The sequence below is a fragment of the Nyctereutes procyonoides genome, unplaced genomic scaffold, assembly GCF_905146905.1.
Source record: "Nyctereutes procyonoides isolate TBG_1078 unplaced genomic scaffold, NYPRO_anot_genome, whole genome shotgun sequence".
Taxonomy (NCBI): Eukaryota; Metazoa; Chordata; class Mammalia; order Carnivora; family Canidae; genus Nyctereutes; species Nyctereutes procyonoides.
In genome coordinates this window covers 41514654-41529987 of record NW_026575030.1, presented here as the reverse complement: position 1 = coordinate 41529987, position 15334 = coordinate 41514654, and the positions used below count along the sequence as shown (strand labels likewise).

General features: G+C 43.7%; 2 protein-coding genes across 4 annotated transcripts in view; both read left to right on the top strand.

Moving 5' to 3' along the window:
* The window catches only part of NXPE3 (neurexophilin and PC-esterase domain family member 3), a 50543-nt gene extending 43715 nt beyond the window's left edge, over window positions 1-6828 (top strand). For all 3 annotated transcript variants that reach the window (XM_055315860.1, XM_055315859.1, XM_055315861.1), the window contains 2 exons: window positions 315-521; window positions 2866-6828. In XM_055315860.1, the coding sequence (XP_055171835.1) occupies window positions 315-521; window positions 2866-3416 (758 nt within the window). In that variant the 3' untranslated portion in view covers window positions 3417-6828. The remainder of the gene's footprint in view (window positions 1-314; window positions 522-2865) is intronic.
* Window positions 6829-10754: 3926 nt separating this feature from the next.
* Window positions 10755-15334, top strand: part of NFKBIZ (NFKB inhibitor zeta) — a 29222-nt gene continuing 24642 nt past the window's right edge. Inside the window, exon 1 of the mRNA XM_055316260.1 lies at window positions 10755-10896. The gene's annotated coding sequence lies outside the window, so the exon portion shown is untranslated. The remainder of the gene's footprint in view (window positions 10897-15334) is intronic.

Genomic DNA, 15334 nt, shown 5'->3' with positions numbered 1-15334 from the left:
TTGCTTGCTTTTATTTTTGGCTTTGATAGAAAAACACGTATAATCAGAGGAGAATGCTCAAAGTCCTCTTTTCCCCCTCTGTCCACCAGTACCCTCACACACGTTTCAGATCTTCCTATTTTTGTGCAAAGGAGAACCATTTATAGCAAGGGGAAAAATTGGGATTTCTTTGAAGTGTGATGTAAGGAAATGTGACCCATATACCAGCAAACTAATAAGTATAGGGGCATAATTTTGTTTCGTGGAGCATTTTCCATTTATGGTTTGTTGGAGGACACTTTCAGGATATCTTACTTTTTCCCCTTTCTTTTCAGAAACGAAGAATTCAGAACTATCTCAAGGCTCAGGAATTTTTCCTTCTGGGTATTATTATAAAGATCAATGGAGGCCCAGAAAGTTTAAGATGCGCCAGTTCAATGACCCTGACAACATTACAGAATGCTTACAAAGAAAAGTGGTGTATTTATTTGGTGACTCAACAATCAGGCAGTGGTTTGAATACCTTACTGCCTTTGTTCCAGGTTGGTACTTTGCATTTTATTTTATAACTCTTTTCCACATGCACAAAATCAGCTTTCTTCACTCCAGTTCCTGAAGAAGGGCATCAGGGCATCAGGTGAACTACTTATCAGATATAAGTAGTTATATCTCTGTGGGACTAAAGAGGTATCCTAACCCTGGAGAGATGTGTGATGGTTTCCGATCCACGGTGGGGTTGATGTATTGGATGGAAGTGCTGGGTTCTTGTTGAAGTTTCCTACCACTGATTAGCTATGCAATCTTGGACACATTATTTACTTCTTGGGTCTTCATTTCTCCATGTTTGCAATGAGGCAGCTGGACAGTATCACCTTACAGCAGTCTTTTACTTCTGCTATCTGGGCTCTAAAATAGAGGTGGACATATTGGAAATCAATTCTCTCCTAGTTCTGTTTGGTCAGACTCCAAGTTTGTAATAGATTTAACTGGAAGGAAGCAGCCAAACTGTGGTCCATTTTAATTCATCTATTCACCAAAGCCTTCCCAGTGTCATCTGTTGGTCATTCCATTGGTATGATTCTGAGATGAGCTGGCTCCTATGGAGGGAGTTTTGGTAAGTCCCAGCATTCTTAGCTTCCTGATTTCACTCCTGAGCTCTGGGGGTGCTATCCGGACTTGGAATAAAGCCCCACTCACTGGAGGGCCATCCTTTATTCAAGGCCTTTTCCTCTTCGTGGAAGATGTATGGACCAGGTGAGGAGGGATGAATCTCAGTAACCTTCCTAAAGACCCAGCTTATAGTGTAGAGAGCTGAAAAATAATTCTGTGGGAACTATTTTTGAGGGCTGTGTATGGGCAGGACTTTCCATAAAGCACATTCCCATAGTTTATTGTGAGTTGTTTTTCTTTTCCTCTTTTATTTTTTTACACCAATGTAGTTTCAGATTTAATGTTTAGAAGGAAAGGAAGAAATAGATATGATCCCCAAAAGTAGAAAGTTAATTCCTCCTTCTGTTTTGCTTGATTTTCTGAAACAGACATAGCTGAGTGTAGTTGATAAAGCATAAGTTAAGAACTAGCAAAAGAGACATAATTTGTATGGCCTAATGCTAAACATGTTTTGATGTTTGGTGCTGACAAGGCAGGGCCCTCCATGAGTCTGTAGTTGTTTGTTTCTTAAGTTCTAATGATGTGGCTCATTATTTCCTTTCACAGCGGTGATCATATTGAGTGTCTTAATTGCTTTCCACCGTATCCTTTCCAGACAGATTTTCACCTGATAAAGCCTTGTGTCAGTGCTTGATCTTAATCAAAAGAAAAAAATGATAACTTGAGTTTATTCAGTTTAAGTGGGGCCAAATGCTGAATAGTTATGAATTAGGTGGGAAAATCTAGAAGAGGAACCTGGGACTGCATGGAGAGAAGAGTGAAACTTTAACCCTTAAGAAGACTGTAGGCCAATTATAGTGTGATGTGACTTCTTCAGAATGGACTGGAAACCTCTTGAGAGCAAGGACTGTGACTTACCAGTCTGAGCATTGTTGGCTCATGGCAATACATGGCTGGTGCTGAATAGGTGCTTAGGAAGTGTTAATTGACTTGGGTTGCCAGAAGTTATTTAGTCTCTGCTCTGTAAAGCACTTGTAGGAACTTTTAAGGATATGAGACAGGCCCTCTTTTCTTATGGGGCATATGTTAAGTGATGAATTGTATAGATACGAGTTTTTTTAGAGGTTAACAGAAGAGAAATAATCACTGATTCCTGGGACCTTCAGAAGATCTCAGGGGGACTAGACTTTGAAACACCAACTAGATAATGAGGAGGAAGAAGGGAGTTCTAACTTGTGCCGCTTTGTTATTCTTGTGACAGAGCGGCATTCTCTAAAATATTAATATGATTTTCCATCCCTAGGGTGAAATCAAAAGTCAAAAGATACAGGGTTGCTCTTTCATGTATTGCAAAAAGAAGTATTTGGTTACTATTACGTGTTCTTAAAAAAGCAGACGTTATAGCCCTGGTCTTGGAAGAAATAGTATTTGCCTATTAGAACAATCGTGTGTAAATGCCACATTGAATTTTTTTTTTTTTTAAATATTCAGCAGTCCGTGCAAACAGGAAGATTTCTTGGCCTAATGGTAGAGGTCAACAGGTTATTTTACTTCTGAGGTATATGGACATAGGTATAGAATCTATCATTGATGGTTTAAATAATATGTTAGAATAAAGTTCCATTGAGGCCAGTGAAATAGGTATTTCCTTTCTATACTTGTACCTTTTTGTTATACTTTTATTTTTAAAAAAAGTTCTTTTAAGCTACTAAGAATGATCATAATATATGTGTTTGGTTTGAACATTTTTATGCATTTGCGTTTTCCTTGTTTCAGATTTAGTGGAGTTTAACTTGGGTAGTCCCAAGAATGTGGGTCCTTTCCTTGCGGTGGACCAGAAGCACAACATCCTGCTCAAGTATCGCTGCCATGGTCCACCCATCCGTTTTACAACTGTCTTTAGCAGTGAGCTCCGTTATGTGGCAAATGAGCTGAATGGCATCGTGGGAGGGAAGAACACGGTGGTTGCCATAGCTATATGGTCTCATTTCAGCACCTTCCCCTTGGAAGTGTATATCCGGCGGCTTAGGAATATCCGTCGAGCAGTGGTCCAGCTCCTGGATCGAAGCCCTAAGACCGTGGTAGTCATCCGAACAGCTAATGCCCAAGAGCTGGGGCCTGAGGTGAGCCTTTTCAACAGTGACTGGTACAACTTTCAGCTGGACACTATCCTTCGGAAGATGTTCTCAGGGGTTGGAGTGTATCTTGTTGATGCCTGGGAGATGACCTTGGCTCATTATTTACCCCACAAGCTACATCCAGATGAAGTTATTGTGAAGAACCAGCTGGACATGTTCTTGTCCTTTGTGTGCCCCTTGGAGACCTAGCCTGCCCTGGAGGGGGACTGGAGGAATCACATGACCTGCATTACAGGAAGTTAATGGCTGGTCCCATGGAGAGATGGCTGCTATGGACATGTACAAAATTTCAAAAAGAACTGGACTTTATGTAAGACTTACAAGGAGCTTGGAAAATGCAGGTTGCACTTATATCTACCTATAGGATTTCTTCCAATCTTTACATAGCCATGGGAGAACCATTATGAACAACATCTACTCACTGTATTGCCCTGGTAACCAAAGATGCTAATGAGTGGGTTTGAATTAGCCTCTCCTGAGAGGGGAGATTACTATGCTAAAACATGTGAAAAATGTTCTGAACTAAATGGTGGGTAGTGGAGTGTTTGCAGCTTATCTGGTCAAGGAGATTGAGCTTATCTGTATGAATAGCACAGTTGGTCCATCTTGAGTGGGATGAACTCCTGAGGCTTATGGTTGGTGGCTCCTGTAGCACGCTGAAAATTGCTGTGTCTCAGGAGTTTCTCTTGATGATTCACCTTTTCTGAAGTGCTCAAAAAGGCCAGTATCCTTGATTAGAATTTTCTTGTGAGAATATATTTACGACATCCTGCTTTTATCTAGAAGAGAAGCAAAAGGAAAATATGAAAGCAGTACACAAAATCTGTGTGTTGAATTGATACCTGCCCTGGGTGATTGTTACTTATTTCACCTACATTTTACATGATGAATACTTTAGAATAACCACTTTTGGAGCTGGAAGGGGGAATCTATAAATGGAAATTTATTTTTGTGTTTTGAAGTTTGAGGGTTTTAAGAACTGACTGTTATGTAAACAATACTGATGTTTACGTACATCAATTTCAAGTGTTTCTTTTTTTGGTTGTTATTTTGAATTGCATACCAACATTAGAAATTGAAATCTAAATCTAATTAGAAATTAAAGTTATATATTGAGATCTAGAACAGGTATTTATTAAGGTACACGCATTCTTTCATGCTTGGAAATAAAAAACTATTCCTACTGGCTATCTTAAAATAATTGAATGATCAATTTTACTTGACTATCTTTACCTTACTAATTTTAAATGAGTTTAGGTTAACTTGGGGCCATTTAGAAGTATAAGTACTCTTCTCTTTTTTAGCCACAAGGTTAACAGTCTAGTTTTAGTTTCCCCTAAATGGACAAATAAAGAGACTGGGAAGGTTTTAGAGATGAAGATGGGATACTTAGAGCATGAAAACATACAGTCTTAGGAGAGTGGGCCAAAGAATTTGGAGTTTTAACTTAGAACGGAGAGTGTAAGATCTTCCTTTCTTAGCTTTGGGCCATCTTCAGATGTATAAAATACATATAAGGGGTACAAGATTTCTTATTATTTTCTGAGTCTAAAGAGGAACAAGTAGTTAAAATATTAAGATAGCCTCATTTTAATGGTCTTTAAGCTTTAGTGTCTGAGAATCACCTAGAATACTTGATAAAAATACAGAATTAGGGGTCATGCCTCCACGAATTGTGGAATCAACCTTCATTACAAGTGTCCAGTGATTCTGATGCAATGGTAGTGTTCTATACTTTGAGAAATACAACTAAGGGAAGAAGGAAGATAGAACTAAGAAAATAATAATGCTTGTCTTTTATTTCTGGAGCTTAATCCCTAATATTTAATTCTGATCACGACCTAATGTAGGTAATATTAGCTAGCTACATTTTATAGATGAGGAAATCGAGTTTGAATTTGAACCAAGGTATGTGAGAGTACATAGCCCTTTATAACTACAACTTGTTAGACTTTTGTGAAGAGAGATTTTCTTTTTCATGAAAGGACTTTCTGAGCATTTTCTCAAAGATTGCTAGAGGAGGCTGGGGCATCATCTTCTCAGGAGAATTTCAGTTTCCACTACCTTTCCAGGGCTTTGGACTGATGCTTCTTGTTTGTACAGATGATTTTTTGTGATCTTATCCAGTTGCTGTTACTTTTTGATGCAGTTACATAAGGCCCTAAAGATTTGATGACATAGTTTCTTGAAGTATTCTATTTCACTTTGTTCCTTTTCTAATTTGCTCGTCTTTCTTTCTTTCTTTCTTTCTTTCTTTCTTTCTTTCTTTCTTTCTTTCTCTTCTTTCTGAGAGAGAGAAGCGTGCGAATCGGGGGAGGAGCAGAGAAAGGAAGAGAGACTCTTAACCAGGCTCCATGCCAAGTGCAGACCGTGATGTGGGGCTCAATCTCATGACCCTGAGATCATGACCTGAGCCAAAATCAAAAGTCAGATACTTATGCAGTGCTTAGGTGTCTCAGTTGCTTAACTGTCTGACTCTTTGTGGGATAGAGCCCAGCCTCAAGTTCCACACTCAGAGAGGAGTCTGCTTGAGATTCTCTGTCCTCTCCCTCTGCCCATCTCCCCACTCGTGCACTCTCTCTCTGAACTTAATAAACATATCTTAAAAGAAAAAAGGAGTGTAAGATGCTTTAACTGACTCTGCCACCTAGGCATCCCTCTAACTTGTCTTTCTATTCTCTGGTGTGGAAGTTTAAAAAAAAATGCCATTATTATTTTTTTTAAAGATTTATTTAGAGAGCGTGAATAGGGGAGAAGGAGAAAGAATCTCAAGCAGACTGTGCTGAGTGTGGAGTCCATCACAGGGCTTGATCTCACAACCGTGAGATCATGACTTGAGTGGAAATCAAGAGTCCCATGTTTAACCAGCTGAGTCACCCAGGCATCCCCCCAAAATGCCTTTAAGTGTAGAATTTGGAATATTACCTAAATCTTTCTCAGAACAATAAGATACAGTGTTTTAATTTCTTCTGAAAAGGTTATGTTAGGCCAGTATCACATAGTTTTGAATATTAGCATGCCAGCCAAATAATATACTTTGTTGTATATATTTTCCATTATAAATATAAAGGGCATTATTATTATTTTTTAAGATTTTTTTTTTTTTTAATTTGAGAGAGAGCGAGAGAGAGAAAGCACAAGCAGAGGGAGGGACAGAGGGAGAGAGAAACAGAGTCCCTACTGAGCTTGGAGCCTGGGGTTAGACTCCCTCATGACATGAGCTGAAGGCAGATACTTAATCCACTGAGCCACTCAGGTGCCCAAGGGCATCATTATTCTTAAAAACTGTAAAATCTAGACAAAGAAAATCTATGGATAGAATCCATAATTCTATCATCTGAATGTGGTAAGCATTAGCATCTTGATATGTTTTCTTCCAGGATTTTTAAAAAACTAAATAGCTATAATCACAGATAATATATAATTTGTTCTGTGGTTCTTTATTTAACATACATTTTTCAAGTTAGTCTTCATAACTGAATTAGAAAAGTCTGCCCACTAGCAGTTCAGTTAATGCTATTATTATTACTTAACTAAGTTGGTCATTACAGTTGGACATTTAGGTTTATAATAAAATATTGAAACAGTGGTTTATACACAATTTCATTGGGTTAAACCATGGATTTTTATTTGGGAATGACAGCATTACTTTCACTTAGTGGATCTCCTCATATTCTAGAGCTCTAATGATTGACTTGATGCTACTTATGAAAGGGAGAATCCATAATAAGGCCCTTCTATGCAAATTATGTTTTCTGAAAGTGTTATTAAGGGTAACCTTTCATTAGCCATATAAAACAGACCTTTGGTGTTTCAATATGATCCGCTTTACCATTCTGAACAACCATCATTTTATTTATTTATTCAAAAAAATTTTTATTGGAGTTCAATTTGCCAACATATAGCATAACACCCAGTACTCATCCCACCAAGTGCCCACCTCAGTGTCCATCACCCAGTCACCCAACCCCCCACCAACTTCCCCTTCCACTACCCCTTGTTCATTTCCCAGAGTTAGGTGTCTCTCATGTTTTGTCACCCTCACTGATACTTTCACTCATTTTCTCTCCTTTCCCTTTATTCCCTTTCACTAATTTTTATATTCCCCAAATGAATGAGACCATATAATGTTTGTCCTTCTCTGATTGACTTATTTCACTCAGCACCATCATTTTATTAAATACCAATTGACTGACACTTCCTGGCTTCAGGTATTGAGTTTCAGATTGATACACTGGGGGTGTAACAAGAATATATATAGCAAACGGTTACATACCCATAATACATGCCAGAGGTGGGTGTTCTTCTGGGCCCTGCCTATTAAAGGAAATAGTTACTGAGAGTGGTATGGGGACATTAACACTCCCACCCCCAAGGATGCTCAGCATTATCTTTGGGGTAAATTCAGTTTATTAGCATTAGCTAGTTGCTTATGCTAGAAAATTCCACTTTAAGTGTATCCATTCTCTTGTAGTAAGCATTATTCTCTTCAGGCTTTATGTCTGCAGTGTGGTCTCAGTGCCCTTAGAATGCATGACTGCCCAGTGTGCAATAAAAAAGGATTCCGAAGGTCTTCTTTTTCTCTCTGAGAGTGAGACCACTGTTCCTGAGTACTGGGAGCACCTAGGAAATTGGGAGCCTGGGGAGTGGTGGAAGAGAAGAGGGTGGCTGAAGGCAGAAGTTGATAGATATAGAAGGCAGAAGGCCACAGTGCACACACTCCACCACATACCTTCTAACCGGTCTCTTTTTTTTTTTAATTTTTATTTATTTATGATAGTCACAGAGAGAGAGAGAGGGAGAGACACAGGCAGAGGGAGAAGCAGGCTCCATGCACCGGGAGTCTGACGTGGGATTCGATCCCGGGTCTCCAGGATCGCGCCCTGGGCCAAAGGCAGGCGCCAAACCGCTGCGCCACCCAGGGATCCCTAACCGGTCTCTTAAGTGCATTTACATCTTAACTTTTGTGAAAAGTGTGAATTTGAGTATATCTCACTTCTTTTAAAAGATCTTTTCCATTCGTTTGTGAGAGAGAGAGTGAGCGAGCAGGTGGGCATGCCACGTGGGAGTGGAGGGAAAGGAAGGGGAGGGAGAGGATCTGTCAAGCATTCCCGCACCTTGCAGGGAGCCCCAGGCAGGGCCCATCTCCCCACACTCACCAGGATCTCCACCCCAGCCGCCCAGGCGCCCTCATATTTTGCTTTAATAATAGTCTCCAGCCAACGAGGGGAAGTCAGGACGAAGATCCTACTGTTATACTGTTAAAGGTTTAAGGACGTTCTGGTGTTGGGCTCTAGATGCCTGGTGCTATTGGAGGATCAGACAATTCCGATCTCATCATCAAGCTGGATTGTGGCACCCGGGGTCCGGGGGGGGGGGGGGGGGCGGGGCAGGAAGCAGGACCGGGATTACAAGTGTCCCGAAAGGAAAAGGAGTCACAGTGAAACCAAATGTCACAGGCAAAATCCTTTAAATGTTGTGCAATAGTTGACTCTTTCAACTGACCCGGCTGTACCTCCTGCCCCCCGGAACCGCGAAGCACCCCAGCTTCCTTGACATCTCGATGGGTGGCCCGTTATCTGCCACGGCAGCGACGCTACTTAGCGAGGGCCGCTCGTTCAGAAAAGCTGTGCTGCCCGAGGTGTCTGCCCCCCACCCCGCACCTCCTCCCTTCTGGAAGCCCCCCCCCCCGCCCCCGCCCCTGCAGAAAAAGCTCAATTAGCAGAGGAGGTGAATCCAGGGAGCAGGGGGCGGCGCTAACGCCCGGGGTGGATTCCTTGGGATTCGCGCAGGGGCATCCACAAGGGGCGAGTTCCGGTCCTCGGCGGAATTCCAGGCCGGGTCTTGGAGCCGCCCCCCGCCCCCCAGGGGGATGTCCGGGACTCGGCTCGCTACCTTTCGGGCTCGGGAATTTCCAGCGAGCAGAGAAAAATCCACAGACCTGGGGCCGGCCGCCCGGCCCGCGCCCCCCGCCCCGCCCCGCCCCGCCCCCTCCCCTCCCCCCTCCCCCCTCCCTCCGCCCTTCTCCCTGCACCCCCGCCCCCCCCCGCCCCGCCGCCCCCGGCCCGGGCCCCGGTGCCCACCCGCGCGCCGCGCTATAAAGGGCCGAGGCGCGGCCTCCTCCGCCTCGAGGCCGGACGCGGGGCTGGCGCAGGGCTGCGGGCCGCGGGCCCCGAGCAGCGCCGGGACCGCTGGAAACGACCGAGTGGCCGCGGCGTGCTCCGCGCACTCACAGGTATATTTTCGTTACTTGCTCGCCCCCAGCCCCCCCCCCCCGGGATTCTTTCCTCTGAGACCCCTTCCTGCTACGTGGGTCGCCAGACCTGTTTGGGGCAGTGCTGCGGGAGCGGGGGTGGGTGGCTTGGGGGAGAGCCAGTCTGGGGGAGTTAGGCTCGTGCTGGCCGCGAAGGGTCGGGGCCCGAGGTGCTGGGGGGCCGGGCTGCGCTGACACCCCGGACCCCGCCGCCCGCGGCGCGCGCGCCTTCCGCGCTGCTGTAACGCCCTCTGCGAGCCCTGCCGCGCCCCTGCGAAGTTAGAGGCGAGCGCTGCGAGGCGAGGTCCCGGGCGCGGGAAGCCCTAGGGTGTGGTGACTCGGCCGGACCCCCAGATCCATGGCAATCTGCATCAAGTATTTGGAGGAGCTTGGTGCCTCGTAGGTGGGGTGCACGCGACAGACCCCCTCTCCACGGGGATTTGTAACCGGCTGTCAAGGGGTGGGTGTGTCCCAAAGAGGATGACATTCCCTACGTAGGGCACTTTGAGCACTTGGTGCCTGTGGATTTCCCCACTTGAAATCTGCCATCTGATCTTCAGACAGCACAGTGTCTGGGTAGGGGAGAGATGTTTTCCTTAGACAGTAGGTGGTTTAGGCAGTAAAAGGAGAGACACATTTGCAAGGTTTTCTTTAAGACTGATTTTTTTTTTCTTGGAGTTCAGTGTGCCAACATAGAGCATGACACCCAGTGCTCGTCCCATCAAGTGCCCCGCTCAGTGCCCGTCACCCAGTCACCCCCACCACCCCCCAAACACCCGCAAGGTTTAGCCACTGCCCTCCATAGTCTCTGATCATCCACACGTGAACATCATCCTGAAGTCTTTTTATTTGGAGTCAGAATACAACGTACGGTCTCCAGTTGGCCTACGCTCAAGTCACAGTGGGGCAGGGTACAGGGGAAGAGCCCTGGGACCACAGGAGTGTCAGTCTGGGATGAGGAGCATAAGAAATCAGTGTCCCTTCCCCCCCCCCCCCACCGCATGGAGGTGGCCACCAGGGTCAGCATAATTTAGTTGCCCAGACGAAGACTTTTCCTTCCTGAGGAAAGGAGGCAAACCTTTCTCATTCTACTTTGGCCTGAAGGAAGTCCTGCTCTCAGAAAACAAAAGAAGCTGTGAAGTTAGGGAGCCCTGGAGAGCACTAATGAGGGGGAAGATTTTCTGATTGACCTACAATGAATGGCTCCTGAGAAAACCATTTCCCTTTGGCTTATACCAGACTGATCTGATGGCTTCTTGACCCCCCCCCCCCAGGTTAACAGGAAGACCTGGAGGCTGAACTTCACATTTGATGCACTACCCGAGGGTGAGAGAGGCAGCCTGGCGGTGAGAAAGGCGCGGATACCCAAGTGGGAGGTAGACGTTACTTTGGCCTTGGCTGATGGAGGCAAAATCGGTAGGGGGATTTTTTTTTTTTTTTTTAAATTCTGAGACTCTTGGATCTCTTAAATCAATTTTTGAAGTTGCCTCAGAGTTACTGTGAATTTTACGCATAGGCATTGTACTGCGATTTCTTGTGAACTAAGATATTTTGGTGGTTTAGTTTGCTTTTCACTAACTTGAATTTCCACTCTTTCTGTGAGAGGAGGACACATGAATATGTCTAAGAGGGGAATTCAGCCCTCTGCTGACTGGCGGTTTCAGAGTTATGTAATCTTTCACAGGCCCAGAGAGCATGTGCCCCCTCTGGTTTTGGTGAAGCCGCTCATCAAAGCAAGCATATGTGGTTTCTGATTAAAGCACTTCCTGTTCCTTTAATTTGGGACTGTGAGGTAAAACACTTTCCTTTCAAATTTGGTAGATGAAAATAATTTATTGCTCCCTGGGCGGAGGGGTTGGTTAGCAGGAGGGAATGAAATGTATTGAACGCTTGTTTTGGGAGTTGACCAGCAAGATCTCATTTAGCCTTCGTAATAGCATCTGAGGTAGACGTAATAAGGCTAATTTTATAGGTGAGGAAATTGAGGCTCAGAGATATTGAGCAATCGGTTCAAGATCGCCTCGGTGGTGAGTGGCAGAGGTTGGATTTGATCTCTGTAGCTAGTAAGTACCCTTGCCTCCACGCCACTGGGCTATTAGCTCCGTACTAAGGGGAGAGATCAACCTCTTTCCAGGGTCCCTCCCTTTCTCTGGCTCCCCTCTGGGTCCCCCCTGCTTCCTGTTCAGATTTAACTGGTAAAGTTTTGGTTGATAACCATATGAGCCTTGGTGTTTCAAGAAGACCGTAGGAAAATCTTTCATACCTCCAAGAGTGAAGCCATCTGGTGGAACGGTGAGAATGGTTGGGCTAGTGGATGGGAGAAGCCATTTTTGGACACAACACTTGGGGTTACAAAGAAAGGGGAATCCCACCCTTCGTCACCCTTGCTCCTCCCTTGCTCCTCGAAGGATGTTTCCTTCTGTGCTAGAAAGCTAAGGCTTGGAAGAGCATCGCTAGTCAAAGCTCTGGTGAAGGGCCCGCTGCTACTGCTTCTGAAGAGGAACTGTGGGTGCCTATCGATATTTTTTTTTAAACAATTTCATATGCTCATTTTCTAGTTTACCTTTCCTGTAGGCCCTATGGTATTATGAGTGGGGTAATTAATCTACTTGGTTAAAAAACAAAATGCTCTGATGAGTTAGGAAAGAATTTCAATAGTTGTCTTTTACAGGCCGTTCGTCTCAAACCTTAATATGCATGAGAGCTATCTGGAGATCTGGTTGAACTACAGATTCTGTGTCAGTAGGTCTAAGGCGGAGCTTATCATTCTGCATATTTAATAAGTTCCCACGTGATCATAGGCTTGCCCAACGTCCACACTTTGAGTAGCAGAATTTTAAGGCTCCTTCAGTTCTAGTTAATAAGAACAATTATGGAGCTTTTCTTTAAAATCTGTGTATGTCATTGTACCACGTAGAGAAGTAAATTCTGCTTGATTATGTTAAACAGCAGTGGTGATGCTGTATTATTCACATGATACCGAATATCTGTATTAAGCTTTTCAAAATGTTTGTCAACCACCTAAATATTGCACCTATATAATTGCAACTTCCGGATGTAGGAAGACACTAAAAATGAGTTTCTCGCTTTTTGTTCAGAGGTTTAGTAGCGTGCAGAAACTTTTAATATTGGCGTAAGACTTTTCGACGCATCTTAGCATTGGTTAGTAAGTGTGCATCCCCAGTCCTGTGATTATTTCAGTCAAACTTGCTATTTGTCATGGCACTTATTTTTTAGAGTGGCAAATGCAGTAAACCATGCCTTCTCCTAGAGGGTTGTATTGTCTCCAACTGGGGAAAATTGGTTCTGGGGGAAGGAAATATCTTCTATATTACAGTGGTCTGTGGCCTTGTAAAGGACCCTAATAGCACGTAAACAGATACAGAGTATATCTCTGGTTTTAAACTTTCATCAGGGGACAGCTAGGGAAGAAATGACAATCTCCTTAGGGGGTGTGCTAAGGAGAACAAGTTTGGACAAACAACTGTAAATGTTCTACATACACTTATTCAGTTGAAGTCAAAAAGATTTTTCCCTAACTTGTTCTCTCTTTGTGTCTTGCTTTGTGTCTGCATCCTTGCCACAATTGTTTAAAGTATCTGCCTCCAGAAGAGGGATGATTTCTGATTTTTTCCCCCACATTTCTTGACTTCAGGAATATTTTCTTCTATTATATCCTTAAGTGTTTTTAATACTTTAAGAACTTGTGAGAAATGTGACATAAAATTTACCATCTTAACTACTTGTCAGTGTATAGTAGGGGGCATTAAGTACATTCACATTGTTGTGCCACCATCACTACTATTCATCTTCAGAAATTTTTCGTTGTCTTAAACTGAAGATCCACATCTACTGAACATTATCTCCCCGTTTCCCCCTCCTCCAACCCTTGGCAACCACCATTCTCCTTTCTGTCTCTATGAAGTTGACCATTCTAGGTGCTTCATGGACATGGAATCATAGGGTGTTTGTCCTTTTGTGACTGGCTTATTTCACTTAGCATCATGTCTTCCAGGTACATCCGTGTTACGGCATGTGTTGTAAATTCCTTCTTTTACAAGGCTGAATAATATCCCATTGTATATACATTCCCCATTTTGTTTATCCATCCATCCCTCAATAGCCAGGTAGTTGGCTTGCTTCTACCTTTTGGTCATTGTGAATAATGTTGCGATGAACATGGGTGTATAAGAATCTGTGAGTTTCTGCTTTCAATTCTTTTGGGTGATGCCTAGAAGTGGAATTGCTAGATCTTATGGTAATTCTATGTTTAATATTTTGAGGAACTGCTGTACTGTTTTCTATAGCACCGTGGTGCTTGCTTTTTAACTCATTTTCAGCCGTGTTTGGTGGAGTGCAGTGACAAAGTGTTTGTACTATGAATATACGACAGAAAATGATAGGAAATTGAGAATAAATAATCTGAATGACTCAGCACTACGACTATTAAAACAAATCAGCCTCACCCTCACCTGTCCACATACTACAGTGAACACACAAACAAATGCGTGGCTGTGAATAACTCCCATGAGAATCATGGAGGGAAGGCACTTAGATTCCATCTGGGTCAGATCCTCTTGAAAATGTGTGCCCCTTGCTATGGATTCCCACATTTAAAAGAAACTTCAAGAGGCTGGTGGGAGGCTCAAGGATGAGAGCTACAGAGGTGATCCACAGATGTGGATGAAGATGAACTAAACCAGGAACACCTTGAGGAAGGGAATTGTGTGACTTCAGATTTTCACTTTCCTCTTCCTCTCATCCGCCTCCTCCTCTCTCCTCCACAGTGTAAGCAATGGTCACTCCATGAGTTTTAGTTGGACACAGAATGTGGAAAAAAAATCGGAATAACCCAGAATGAAAAAAAATAGTGAATTTTAAATCATTTTTTAATCTGTGAAAAAAATATTTTGAAGATTGTAAGAAGTTTCTATTTCATACCTTTGTCGAGGGTAAAGGAGGTGGGTTTAAATAGGGAAGACAAGGGTTGGAGGAAATGAAAAATGATCCCTGGGCAAGGCTGCTGAGTGTCCCCTTAGCATCTCTAGTAACATGAACTGAAACTATCTGAACGGGGCAGACACTGATGCATCACGGACCTTCCCAGGCCTGCTGCTCTGTGCTGATGTTTCATATCTTTTAAACAGGCAATGAAAACAGTTCTGTTTATCTGTGGTCCTGAACATCATCCGGCATTAAGACGAGAAAAGGAGTCTTAGATACAACACTAATGTGTAAATCCAGAGATGGTGCTAGATAGGTTGCAGCCAACCGAAGTGTTTGTAGCAAGTCGGAAGGGAACTGTCTGGTGATAGTAATGTTGAAAGGACATGCCCTCTGCGTCTCGTACCTCTCTTGTGTTTGTCAGTTATCCACATTTCATGGTGGCTCGTTTGGGGAGGTCTCTTTTAAAATGCAAATAGTCAGATGACTGTTTATGTCTCAGTGTGATTTAATTTTGAAATGCCTTCGCCTTCTTGAAGTTTTACTGGAAGGGAAGGGCATGGAGACTGCCCTGATCGGACTGCAGATGTGGGGCGAGATGCGGTGGGAGATGCGGTGGTAGGAGCAGCACGGGGAGTGGCGCGTGGAGGTTAAAATCAAACTCGATGCCTCCCACACTCTCCGTCACCTGGCTCGTATTTTTGTTCATGGTGCTACCACTGTATCAGTCCTAGGGTGCTGGGTACTCCTGACTCTCTCCTATCTTTCTGTGTTCAGTCTGTTGCCAGCCCTATAGATTATTTGTCTGAAATGTTTTTTTAAACAATTCATCACTTTCTATTCCCATAGGCACTACGCTCCTTCCATCCTTTAGTACCTGTCCCCACTGTGGACTGTCTCTCCTGATCAC